At 46.7% G+C, this 13,805-nt stretch overlaps 1 protein-coding gene across 3 annotated transcripts in view; it reads right to left on the bottom strand.

The window, feature by feature from the left end:
• Window positions 1–3,976: 3,976 nt before the first annotated feature.
• Window positions 3,977–13,805, bottom strand: part of LOC139059219 (cholinesterase-like) — a 66,067-nt gene continuing 56,238 nt past the window's right edge. For all 3 annotated transcript variants that reach the window (XM_070537345.1, XM_070537344.1, XM_070537343.1), the window contains exons 2-3: window positions 7,580–9,075; window positions 3,977–5,691 (exon numbers count right to left, since the gene is read on the bottom strand). In XM_070537345.1, coding sequence (XP_070393446.1) covers window positions 5,514–5,691; window positions 7,580–9,072 — 1,671 coding nt within the window. In that variant the 5' untranslated portion in view covers window positions 9,073–9,075 and the 3' untranslated portion in view covers window positions 3,977–5,513. The remainder of the gene's footprint in view (window positions 5,692–7,579; window positions 9,076–13,805) is intronic.

Below are 13,805 nucleotides of genomic sequence, written 5' to 3'. Positions count from 1 at the left end.
TTTCTAATTACCAAAGCATCACTAGTTACTTCATGTGGACATATTGAAGTGAATCTGAAGAAAAACCACGATCTGATTACGAGGCACGCCGTAGTGGGACACTCCGGTTTGATTTCGGCCAGCTGGGGTTCTGTAGCGTGCATCCAGCGCACGGTGGTACACGAACGTTGCAATTAACCTGTTGGAGGCAGTGAATTCGCAGTGAATACCAACTTATAGCGTGAATTCCTAGACTTCCACTAGTTTCCCAAACTGTGCAGCGAAGTGCCTTGTTGATCCAGGAAAATTTTGCTGTGCACAGTATTTGAGGGCGTTTTGTTGCAGGAGCGTGTGACACGACAGCGCATTTTGACAGATGTCTGACAGTGCTCATCTCAATAGTGGCGCTAATATCAAAATATGTTCGAATTGAATGTGCCTTGAGAACTGACCTGCTTCAGTTGGTAAATTGCGGCGTGTGCCCTGAAACTGATTAGCTTAGATATTATATTGTAAAATTTTGTTAGTCAGTCAGCACTTATGCACTTCGTCTTTTTTTTTTCTTTCTCGCAAGTATTGCCTGCCTCTGAATAATTCGGCTCAAGGAATGAATTGAGCTATCTGCTCGAAGCTATTTCCAAAAATGCTTTTCAAGTTAACAAAACGAGAGCCGGTATACGATGCACATATTACATTACTGCGTACTTGCTTACATACTTACTTATTTGTCTGTTCCCTCGTGTGAGCCGACACGCATGCCTGCTTCAATCATTTGAGCGGCCCCTCTGTGACAGAGCCTATGAAACATCGGCGATAGCGTGCATTCAGCAAACGCTCTACCTGATCTTAAAATATGTGCGGAAATTTCAGAAGGCCTGGGGTTGAATTTATTTCCACGTTGGATGGAGGAACGCAGTGTAATCTCTTAAAAGAAGTCACAAGTGTGAGCCTCATTATTCCACATTTAACTACAGTGTAGCCTTTACATAGCGAAGCCCGATTTTACGAAAATTTCGATTCCTCGACACACTTTCGTAGAGCCTAATGCGTTGAAAACGTTGAAGCAGCGAAGTGAGCTCAATGTCTCGTCCAATGTAACGGTAAATCTTGTCGGTAAATATTAATAAAACACAGTAGAAATACGGGTCAGATTGTTTAAATTCAGGCAACGGGCACCATTGATCTGTTAAGGAAGTTTTTTCCTCCTGTGAAAGAACGCAAAACATGCCTAACGTGCTTGCCGTCTAGATTAGCGTACTAGGTCCCTGCACGGGAAGGAATGTTTCTTTTTTTGCTTTTCTTTAAAATGTAATGTTTTTTTCGCTTGAGTCCTTTAAGTGCGCACAATTGAACTAAATTCTCATTTTAGCGAAAAAAATTTTGGGGTGCTGCTCATTTTGTTAAATCGATCTTTAACTAGTTTAACTGCAGCTTAGAGTGGCTTGGTGAGAGGGGCAACAACAACGTATTCGATCGTGTACTTATACAGCCTGTGCACATGCGTGGTTAACATAAAAACAAAATTTGAATGTTTAGAAACCTAGGTGAATCATTTCATATATGAGAGTTAAGGTCTGAGAACGAGAAGCAAAAAAGAAAGAACATAACCTAGCTGAGGTATGCGTCAAACGATTTCTTGGTGAGGATTTAAAGGGCCTCTGACAAGGCCCCATTGCAAATTTTAGTTATAAACTAAAGCTGTAAAACACCTTATAAGGAGCTTGTCACCGAAATAATTATTCAAATCGGTTCATTATTGAATGATACAGAAGAAATTACCTGTCCTGTTACCATGCCGCCTGGAGGCGAGCGTAACTACTGCCATCGGAGACACCATCTCCCTCTAGTAGCGTAACCAAAGGGTGTTTCTTCCCTGCCTCCTCCCATACCGGAGCCGCGGGACGTACCAATGCGTCGAGCTCCGCTTCCTGTTTTTCCCCTGACTGCCTTTTTTTCGGCGTTGCGCCTTGCGCATTGGTCGCTTAGTCATGGTGAGTGACGAAGCACGCACTGCGAAGGGGCTTTTCAGATTCAGATTCAGATTCAGATTCAGATTTATTGGTTCCAAAACAAAAGTAATTACATGACGAATATACAGACATATACAGACATACAGATATTTTGTGCTTCTTTGGCTGGGAGCACACTCCTTCGAGAGGAAAGGCACGTTGCGTGTAGTTAGAAATTTCAGTTGTTTTTCACTTGGCGCAGCGCCGTAATACTTGGCGTTCACGATCATCAGCACGCCGTGTATGCGGTATACGCTTGTTTGGCCAAAATGGCCAACCAGGTGAGGCGCCCTGTAAGTGGCAATGCTGAGATGGCCTTCCGTGTTCTTCGATGGACTTCTCTGGGTACACACTTGTGCAGTTTGTTGCTTTCAGTGCATGTCAGTCTAATTTAACTTGTCACTTTTCGACTCAGTTTACTGCATTGCGTATGCTCACAGACTTAACTTCGTTTCATATGTGTATGCGCGTGTAAGTTTGCATTGACGTTAGTTGTGAGTTCAGCGCTCAGTGTGGTACGTCTTTTTGATCCGTGTGCTCAACCTTCTGCTTGTTATCAGGATGTATTATCAATTAGTCCAAACCTACAGCCTTCTGGGAAAGTTTCTTGTAAAAATATAGTGGCTTTATTATTAACAGATAACTAGCCTTCTGCACATGGACGAAGGTAGTGACGTTTTAAGCGGGTGAATTGTCCACAGTGGGTGTCGAGTAATGTGCACGCCCTGGCGCTGCGTGGTAGTACAAGCCGTCCTATTGGAATTATACCCACTTACAGCTATTAAAGAGATGGTAAACAGACAGTTGAATAATTATGTATTATTTCCCAACAAGCTACATTATTTTAAAAAATGCTATTGGAAAACCTTCAAATACACGTAGAAAGTATTTACTGCTCCTTCAGTGACAAATTCTGCCATCACAGACCAAGACAAGCTCGAAGCGCATCCAAAGCCTCAGAAAGAAAGATAGAGAGTTCGTGTCACCTATAGCTCGATAAGTTAAGTTGTAAAGCTAACTGACACCCACTAATAACTGCGTAGCTGCAATGAACCATTTTTAAATTGCAGTTTCTTTACCGTCTGAGTACTCCTGTTCTGACAACGTACTTGAGCCGAGCAGTCAGGAAACACGCTTGTTGGTCTTTCTTAGGATATAAGGTGGGAGCTTCTGATGACACAAACTGCAGATTGCATTGACCAGAGAGTGCGCGGGTGAGTGTGTTTTGCAGGCGGTGTTAATGATAGCTTTCATGTCATGAGACGAACTCCGAAGGACGGTCGCTTGGTACACGACATCAAATGTACATTTCTGAAATCGTAATTACATAACCGGTGTCATTGCATAAGTTTATAGGTTTTTAGAGAAAATGACAAATAAAGAAAAAGCTAAGCGTTTACACGAATCTTTTCTCACTTTTAATATTGTCCGATGTCGCGGGAAAATAAGGCAAGCAGGAAAGCAATCACGCTCACTGAAATCCCACTGTACATAATAGAGCAACTGTGTTAGGCCAATTTAATCAATGATAGTAACAACAGTAACAGCAATAAATACAAAGCAGGAACTATTTCTTTTTTCTGCTGCTTTTCTACTGCTTGAGTGTACTCATATTTCTATATGACGTCATGACACCATGTTCCTTGGATGCTTGGCATTTATTGATGCTGGCAAGAACATCGGTGCCATGTTCATGTTGCCACCCGAGGTAATGATAGATGAATTTGTTAATGCAGTTAGGAAACGGGGGCAATATAATCGAGAGTCGAGACGCACAGGGCTCATACTTTCAACTTGTATGTTTGAAAACTCTGTGGTCAGACATATGCGCACGCATATGTGCGTGTCTGTCTGTCTCATCCTTCAATATTATTATCCATGTCTATGCGCATTCACATGTGCATAAACTCAACCAACTCGGCCAAATCATAGCATGGTGACAGATGTTTCCGTCAAAAACACAGACCCATTAATGACAACACATGCGCTCAGAAACAACTCAGATCTTTATGTATTTCAGAGGAGGCATAGAGAAATAAAAGTGAACTACGATGCTTCTTGGGGGGCTGTTGGTGGGGTAGTCTAAATTATTTTGGCTTGCATAGCTTGCGATTATTCCGAAGAGTAGATTATTATCGACACAGGCACAACATCATGCCGTCCTGTAGTAACATAGTTCATAACGACTAACGTTGCATATTACAGATGGTTTTCTTGTTCTTAGTGTGGGCGTTTCTTTTTCAGAAAGTCAGGAATGTGGCAGTATTGTTGAACCTTTATATTACTCACTATCGATTAAGTTATCATTGTACGTTATTCAACGGAATATCGGAGAAGTCGCTCTGTAAGCTAAAACATGCAATTTACTCGCTCAGCTCTCATTGCCCATCTTAATAATTAACTGCGATCCTCGTCAAGCTTCGCTTACATGCCTAAGCGTAGTGTTGTTTCCTTTGTTTTTCTTCTCACGTTTTGTTCTTTGTTCGCACGTGGCACACATTGTAAGCTCTGCCTACACTGCATTGCATTTTACACCCAAGCACTCGCAAGTGAAAGGCGCGATGCACACCCATAATTGACATTCAATTTCCTTTACTGACTATTGTATAATTTTTATGCAATTACGCATTAGAAGTGTTGAAAGTGTTGATTTTAGGAGCCTATAAGTGCCTGGTATTGTTCAGAGGTGTCATGTTAAATGGTTTGAGCTTCAATTCATCACTTATCTAATATAATCTGCATGTTACTACGACTAACTGCTAGTGCATCGTATGGGCACTCAAAAGCATAGTTTCTTGTTTTAGGCTTCGGAAACAAGTGCCCAGACGCTTTTTGAACTAAGCCAGTAATAGCTTGCTGGATCGCCTTAAGAACAGACACATTCAGTTACTCAGTTTCTAGCACCTCTCAAAACACTTAATGGAGTCAATAGCCGTCTTGTGCCAGAAAGAGTATGAAGCTGAGGAAAATTAGCAACTGGTGATCAAGCTCAAGTGTCAAGATCGAAATGACATGAGCTCGCGGTGGAAGAGGGGGAAAAAGAGCTAAGGGGAACTAAGTGCGAGTTGCGGCAGCGCATAGTCCTAAGAAAAACTAGAACCCTCAATCCGAACCTTTGAAATACAGGCAGAAATCGAAGCCTCTAATTAGTGCGAAGAAAGATAAAGAATAGAAATCGATTCTGGGGAAGTTGTCTGGCTGAAGAACGAAAATTTGACATTAGGCAAATTAAACTGCGGACATGAGCCAAACGGCAGTCCATGCGCAAGAGCTGGCCAGGTCCAAGTATAACACAAAACAACGTGTTGTGACTATGAAAAATTCTTAAAACTGTCTCTCAGACCTTACGTTCAAGCACAGTGCACAGCACTTCGAGTAAAAAAAAATATTTCTTTCGTTTTCGTTTAGATCAAATCATTGAAGCGCGTGTGTTAACGGGGGGTGTTCGTCGCACAGTCACACGGCGTCAGCGTGACTTGATGGTGTACGCAACAGTGGTTGGCAGCGTGTGCAGAGCGGCGACTTTCAGAGGCAATCGGAGAGGCCACTCTTGAGGTTTGGCTTGAACAGCGACGCCCAGAAGCGGCAGCGGTCCAGTTGCCGCAGCGTCTCTGTGTGGGTGTGGTTGTGGTCCAGGCTAACCACCTTGTGGTCCTTGGAGTCGAACAGCGGCCACGCATCGCCGTCCACCATAGGCGGAACCCTGCAGAATGTGACGATTGTTGAAATGTATACCATAAGCGCAATTTTCATTATCAATGTACTAAATGAGTGTCTCAAAGGACAGAAAGATCTAGTAAGACCAGCAGTTTTCGCACTTTTAGCTATCGAGAACACATTGACGTGATCAAGGTCGTTGGCGCATTTTCTTTTTGTCAGAAAGATATGCGCAAAACATAAATAGAAAAGGGGGGGAGGGGTACGATAATAATGTGTCCCATTTCAGTTTCCAGGAATGCGTTTTAGTTCAGCTGCCTGTCATTCGCGGTGGGGTTGTAGAGATGGGTTTGCATAGACGAAGCGAGGATGCTGGCAACCACGTCTGTTTAAAGCACAAATCAAGATCTCTGGTAGGTTTTAAACACGAGACTTTTTTTGTGCGTTTCCCGAATGCTCGGCTTAGCAGGGGCTCGGCTTAGCAGATGCAAGCCATCAGAACTGCCTCCCCGTGCATTTCACTTTGACGCTGTCGCGTGCCTATATGTTGCGCATATGGGCTCTTCATTTTTCCTTTCAGTTAATTTAAATTCTTTCGAGTTGTTTTTTGGAGAAGAAATCTGGAGGAATCTTATCCCTGTGGAAGAAAAGTCCGCTAAAGTTGCGTTGTCGCCGATTTTCCTTCTAACAGAGTACAATGCTACAGCTCTTCCCAGAAAACAGTTAATTAGCGTTCAAATATACGCGGCCAAAGTTTACGTGTCACGATGGCCTAGGGCACGATGGCCCATCCTCTCAGTAGTCCCGTAATTAATTTCGAATACTTCGATAATGTTTATGCTGGTCACTTAAAAATTCCTCAGATGTGATCTACTACTGTGATCTACTATTTCGATTGCTTCCTGGTTTTCGGAACACACACACACACACACACACGCACACACACACACACACACACACACACACACACACACACACACACACACACACACACACACGCACACACGCACGCACGCACGCACGCACGCGCACACGCGCACACGCACGCACGCACACACACACACACACACACACACACACACACACACGCACACGCGCACACACACGCACGCACACACACACAGGCGCGCGCGCGCACACACACACGCGCACACACGCACACAGGTGGAGTCGAGGCAATAGAAGGCCATGGTAAGGTTTGTAACAGCGCACCAAAGACAAGGACAACAGAAGCAATAAAACGACGACCCGGCTCTGAACGACGACACAGCGCCGTGTCGTCGTTTTATTCCTTCTGTTGTCCTTGTCTTGGGTGTGCTGTTATAAACCTTACCATGAATCCCAACTAACTGGCCCAACTTGCCAATAGAAGGCCATATTGTCGACACATAGCAACAAAATGTTTCCCATCGGCTTATTGAGTTGCACATTATACTACACCCGATGAAACTATTTTTATAACGACGTGCAGCTGGCGACAAATTTCGGCAACATCGTCGTTGCATGATTAGTGTCAATTCTATAAGTCTCTATATCTTGGAAAACTTGCTGGAAAATATGTGAATAATTGGCACGAAGACTAACGAGACTACGGATCAGTACGATGTTGCAGGAGCTTGGACGCTTCTAATGCGTCTGGGATGACCGCTGAATCAGCAGGCATACCCTTCAAGTGTAGTCTGTCTCGCCACGTCACTTTTTGTTGATAGTATAATCCTATTTTTTTACTGATTCATTGTTGAATCTGACCAATTAAAATGTTCTTTACTTAGTTCTTGCAAATCTGCCCTGTCTGAACCCTCATATTCGGCCGTTTCTGGTACACAGTAGTTACAATACGCGTTTAGAACAGGTCGCATAGATCGCATTGAGGTTAGCACGAGCCAGATGTAGACAAGATTGCGCGAGAAAATGGGCCAACAAATTGTGGTTACCCAGTTTTTGAGAAGGTCACCCATATGTTCATGACGTAGCGGCTAAATTCAGCGTCAGCCAGCGAGTAATTCTTCGGAGGACGGTCCCTGAGGGGCATTCCGAAGACGTACTGCACGTCCTCGAAGTGTGTCAGACCAAACCAGGGATCAAGGTGGGTGGCTGTAGCCGAGTGATACACCATGTTGTAGTAGTAGACGTTCGAGTTGTGCTGCGACAATTTCTCGCCGAAGAACACCTCGGGACACCGAAGGAAAGCGTCACCAATGGCGTGGCCAAATTCCGTCCGCAGTTCGGTGTACTCGGTTTCCCGAAGCGTTCCCACGTACAAGTTGAACACCGCCCTCGTCACGAACTCTGGCATGAACGAGAAGGTTTTCAGGAAGAAGTACACCATGTCGGTCTTGCCGATGTTCATTGCACTATGGAACGGAAACTGCATCCAGAACCACAGGCTAGCGAACACGGAACCTTCGTTTTCCACGTTGCCGAGCAGGAATTGCTTGGGTACGCTCACGTCTGCGGCTGTGACAGGGTCATGCGGCAGGTATTCGTCGCCGTAGACGGCGGTGAAGCACATTATGAACTGGGTGCACACAATGGACTCCATAATGGCCAGGTGGTGGGCGGTTTTGTTTTGGAGGCAACCAACGACGTTGGTGACGTTAAATTTTGCTGAGCAACCGACGCTATCGGCCACCTGCATCGCCTTCAACTCCGCTACATTGAACGGGTCAGCAAGCTGCTGGACCAGGATTCCGGCACTTTGGACGATGCCTCTATGAAAGAGCATGCGCGCCAGGGGCGAGATGGCGTGGTACGCGATAGACCATCCACCAGCGCTCTCGCCGAACAGCGTCACTCGCATCGGGTCACCGCCAAAGTTTACGATGTTCTCCTGGATCCATCGCAGGGCGAGCACTTGGTCCAAGAGTCCCTGGTTTCCCGCAGCTGGCGTCTCATCGTTTGGCAGTGCGAGGAATCCGAATATTCCTAGGCGGTAGTTCATCGACACGACGACCACGTCTTCCAAAGCAGCCAGGACCGCTCCGTCGTAAACATCCATTGAGGCTGACCCGAAATTGAAACCCCCGCCGTGGATCCACACCATCACGTTTCGCAAGTTTTCCGTGCCGTTTCTTTTTTCCTGCGGTGTCCATACATTCAGGTAGAGGCAGTCCTCACTCTGTTCGCTTTCAGTCGATACCCAAGGTGGCAGCGGGTTTGCTGGCGCGAACTGCATGCAAGCCGGGCTCTTTTTCTTTGCTTGCAGCGTGTATGGTTCCCATGGGATGGGCGGAATCGATTTCTTGAAACGAAGTTCTCCGACCGGTGGTGCAGCGTACGGTATCCCAAGGTAGGCGTCCACCACACTCGTTCCATTGAACATGGTCAGCCTTGTTCCCTGGATGCTGCCGTTCTCCGTCACGACGACCGGGTCTGCTACTGCCATCGCGATGCCGATGACCATGGCAGTGGAGACAAGAGGCATCATGACCTGCGAAGTGGAATACAGAAGAGGAAGAGTGATGGTAGAGGGGTGCCACGAGAGCGCAGCGCGTTTTCCGGCTCACCTCAGTGATTCTCTTCAGTCAGTTTCCCATTTATTCTTTTTTTACTTTCGTTTTTTTTCATGTCGTGGCACGGTGCCATGGAGGCACTAGTTGAAGCATCCGTTTCAAGATCAAGGTCATTTTGCAAGCCTCACGCGATTTGTCAGAGAGCACAATAAATGATCACCCGAGACATCCGCTGAATGTTCGGCTTTGTTCTGAATTCGCGCAAGCACACGCCTGCCTTCAAGATAGCGCCAAAGGGGATGTTGGACTAGTGAATGAGTTGAGAGTTGGTGGCTTGAAAAAAAAAACACTGTCCACATCTCAGCTAAGTGATAATAGCGACAGAAGCCCAAAGAAACCACTGGTGAACATTGAAACGACGTGATGACTATTAGTCTGGGCAATTAACCAAGTGAGCAGGTTTTTGTATAGCTATTTCGGGTGAATAAGTACTTCAGATCGGTGCTCAGTTCACATCAAACTTAGCGGAGGCAGTTGTTCAGACACAAGTACTGGTACTGCAATTTTACACACAGCTGAAATTGTCATGTAGTTCACTAAATCTTGAAGTCCCTATCAGATAGAAATTTAATGAGAGTAAAACATGTAGTAATGAAGGTTATTATTGTCTTGGTAGTAGTATGTGTAGCGTCTTTTAATCGTGGCTGTAGGATTGTTTCTTTTAGAGTCAATCGAACAGGGAAGATCTTGAAGGTTTAGACGAATGTCCGCAGGCGGATGGTAGAAGTTGATTTGGTCCTAAATGTGAAAAAAAATGTGCAACAGCTTACTTCCTAACAAGCAAAGTAGTCCGCACCTTCAAATTTATTGGGCTTCGGACTAACGTGCCCGGTACCGTCTAGTTGAGGTCTAACGGTACATGTAACTCGTTCGCACTCCAAGTCGCATGCAAAGGGCGCCGCGGCGGGTTCGGCGACTCACCGGCAAGGTGTTAAGACAATTCCAGCCCTAGTATCAACGAAAGAGAGTTTATTCCTTGATTTGTACAAAAGGCGCGTACAACCGGGGAGCTACGGCACTGCAGTGGCAGTCGCGGACTACGAGTGAAAGCTCCCAGGAAGTACGCTCAGCCACACGTGGTTCTTCAGAGCTAGGTTCGTCGCACAAATGGGGCCTTGCTTAGAGTGGCTTGAGACCCCCCAGCAGGTGAATGCCCCGGGCGACCACGTCCGCGCATCTGTGATGGGGCAGGAGAGAGATGCCGGGGAGAGGGCAAAAGGGGGCGCGCTCCTCGGACACTGTTCGTGCGTGGTGCGCCAACAGCCTCCAGAGAACTTAAGTCCTTCTGGCTCTTCTGCCCTCCCCCCCCCCCCTTTCGAGCTACGCCACGCAAAAGAGGCCCACATAGAAGTTCCGTGCAGCGTGCTACGATGCTACGAGCGGCGCACCTGTGTTTAAAATAAGGCTCGGAAGAGTGAGTGGGCGACGACGGCGATAACAATTTGATTAGTTCCGGAAACCCTGCCGCTGCTTGGATAGCCATGCTGCGACATGCTTCCGAGCGCACTTTTTTCTCGACGTGAACCGTGCATGTAGTTTCTGCACTTGTGCTGCGATTGCGGTTGTGTGCCCGGCAAGCCTTCATCGCCGCGGAATGTGGATTACGTTCATGCCAGGATATGCCTAATATGTTCTGCGTACCCAATTGCCGGAGCAATTACAAATCGGGGCCGAAAAAATTATGGGTTCATGTTTCCGCAAGATGAATGACAGAATGTTGGATACCAATGCTAAGGCAAAGAAGAGAAAGGCTGAAGCTCTACGGAATAAGGCAGCTGTTTGTAAATAGTTGCACGAATGTTTTGTATCTCCATTGCTAAAATCATTTGAGGTGTTGTAAATATGTGGACTGCGGTACTGTATTTAATAATGCCTCGAAAGTGAAATTATTCGTTTAAAGCCTAATCTAGACCGGAATAAATGCATGTGTCCCGAATATGAAGAAGGACACACCAGTGAAGTTGTCATGAGATACGTGCTATGGTGCAGTGCTAACATTTTGTTGAATAACTTTTGTGGTCGCCTGAACGGCAAACTCTTTGACACCGATGATAAATCAAGACAAAGAAGCTACTCTGAAGAAGAGGGCAACACTGACTTTTCAATATAAGCCATGCTCCCTGTCATCATGTACCCGAAATTCGTTCTCGATCCTAAGGTTGAACCATTTCATTTTTTATGAACGGGCTTTATATAAATTCAGCGTGTAAATAGTTTTGCATAAATAAAATAATCTTGGAACACCCTCTGTGCTCTGCGGGCCATCTGTTTAACTATGCCTAAGAAAAACAGTAACTGTGCTCCGGTTAACGCCGCACGTAAGTGTGCGATACCTTCATTCAACCCGTATCCCCGAGGACGCCGCCGGCCTCCTCTCCGTGACGTCACTCACCGAGCGCTGAGGCCTTCTCTTGTCTAGGTGGTGTTGGCTGCGCACGGCGTAACGCGCGCGTGCGGGCTCGGCATCGCGATGGCGCCAGCGGCCGCGGGGAATACATACGCTGCCCGAAGTAACGCTGGAATAGCGACGGCCATAAATTCATCCACTAACTTGGGCATTTATGTCTACTAGAACTAGCCCTAGTAGTGTTAGCCAGCTCCACTCAAAGCCAAAGTGGGCGGATGTGGAAGATCCTTTTTTTTTTCCCGATGGCATCACGTGATGACATCAAGGCTGCGATATTCGATGCCCTCGCAATGAATAAGCGAGAGAAGAAGGGGAACTGAGGAGCTCAAGTTCATTAATGATGACCACATAAAGCTAACAGACAGTTAAGCCAAAGAAAGCATTGGTGAAATTAACTGAGGTTTAATTTGGAATGTAGAAAATAATGGAGCAAAGGGGAATGAAAGCGGGCCGAAAAATAACGTGGGTGCCAGCCGAACTTACAACCTCGTCATTACGCCTGCGTTGCACTGTCAACTGTGCTACGGCGACGGCTATCTATCTAGATCTAGCCTCTTACGGTTAGATCTAGTAAACACGAATACCCAAGTTAGGGCACGAATTGACGCCGCCGTAGCACAATTGGTATTGCAAGGCACGCGTAATGCGGAGGTTGTGCGTTCGACTCCCACCGGCAAAAAGTTATCTTTTCGTCCACTTTCATTTCGCTTTTCTTCAATATTCTCTACATTCCAATTTAAACCAGAGTTAATTTCTTCAATGCTTTCCTTGGCTTCCTTGTCTGTTAGCTTTATAGGGTTGTGATTAACAAACACAAGCTCATGAGTTCCCCTTTGTCTCTCAGTTCTTCTGACTTGAAATATAGACGGCCTGCACAGTGCATCTTTCGTTGGCTCTTCATTTTCCGGGCGTACAGCGTGGCGTGGAGGTAACGCGCACCAATAGGCACGGTTACCAGTGTCAGTCAGAAGCCACAAGAAATGCGACTTCAAGAAGGCACGTGCTCTGGAAGCCTTTGCTGCTGCCCTTGCATCTTCAGTGCTTTACGTCAGAGACAGCGGCGGTAGGCGAGAAGCGCAGAAGGTGAACGACACCGTGAACTATGAAGAATGACGCCGCGACTGTGCTCCGAATAGGGTGAAAGTGGGAGCGCGAAGAAAGAAAGACACACCGAAAACATAAAGGATGGCTGGCGCATGCGCTTGCACGCCCATCCTTGGGAGCTAATCTCTTTACGCCACCGACACCGGGCGTTGCGGGCAGATAAACGACGCTACAGCGTGCAGCGAACAGCTTCTCGAGATGCGGACAACAAGATAGAAGTAGAAGTTAAAAGTGGGCGAAAGAACGGCGAGGTTCACTGAAACCGGAGAAGTGGCTCTGGGTCTACTTGCGCACTTCCGACTGGATAGAAGGGATCGCTATACTGAACTGGAGAGGGATACGGGCAGGTTAGGTGGAGAGGGGGAACCAGAAGGGACCCATGCAACAGAGTTCGCTCATCGACATTAGGCATACTGGGACGTGGCAGAGGCTCCGGTAGGTCATTGAGTGGCTAAGCACCGCATTCGAAGGTGCCCATAGAGGTCTAAAGTACCATACCTTACTGACACACCACCACCCAACCCCTTTCAGCGTGCCGACCACGCCTATAGCTGGCGTAAGGAAAGTAGCTGTGCGCAATGCTGTTTTCGGCACAACGTTGCCCGCAGCCAAACCGGGGTGGAGCTAACCTTGCGTGCGTGCAACAGCAGGTCTCCATGTAAGAAGTGTCTAGTAAAAAAGGTTCCCCCCGGTGAATACGCTAACCCCGTAAAAGGATGCGCATCGTCGTGGTACTAATTCAGAGGGGAGCAATAAGCACCCTGCATAGGCGGCAGAGCGTGCAGGTAACACGAATACGGAAAATACGTTACTTGTTTCTGTAACGCGTTACGCTTCTTAGAGCACTTCATGCGCATTCCGGGGGCGTCATATGTTTCTATATATCTAACGGTTTCCCGCCTACCTGGGTAGTCCATAGACGAATGGGTAGCGCATCGGGCTGCTGTGCAGAAGGAACAGAAACCAACCGTTGGACCAACTTGGGTGGCTGAGCGTACATTATTGTAGCTTCTCAAAGAACCCTTTCACGTCAACATGGGTCGCTTTGGATGCGGGACTGGGTAGGTACCGCTGCTTGAAGAAATCCTTTCACGCCGACTTGGATAGAGTACTGGGCATAGGCTAGCCGCGGCCTGT

Source organism: Dermacentor albipictus, chromosome 4 (genome assembly GCF_038994185.2).
Source record: "Dermacentor albipictus isolate Rhodes 1998 colony chromosome 4, USDA_Dalb.pri_finalv2, whole genome shotgun sequence".
NCBI lineage: Eukaryota > Metazoa > Arthropoda > Arachnida > Ixodida > Ixodidae > Dermacentor > Dermacentor albipictus.
Note: the sequence above shows the minus strand (reverse complement) of the source record. Positions and strands in the feature narration are given on the sequence as shown.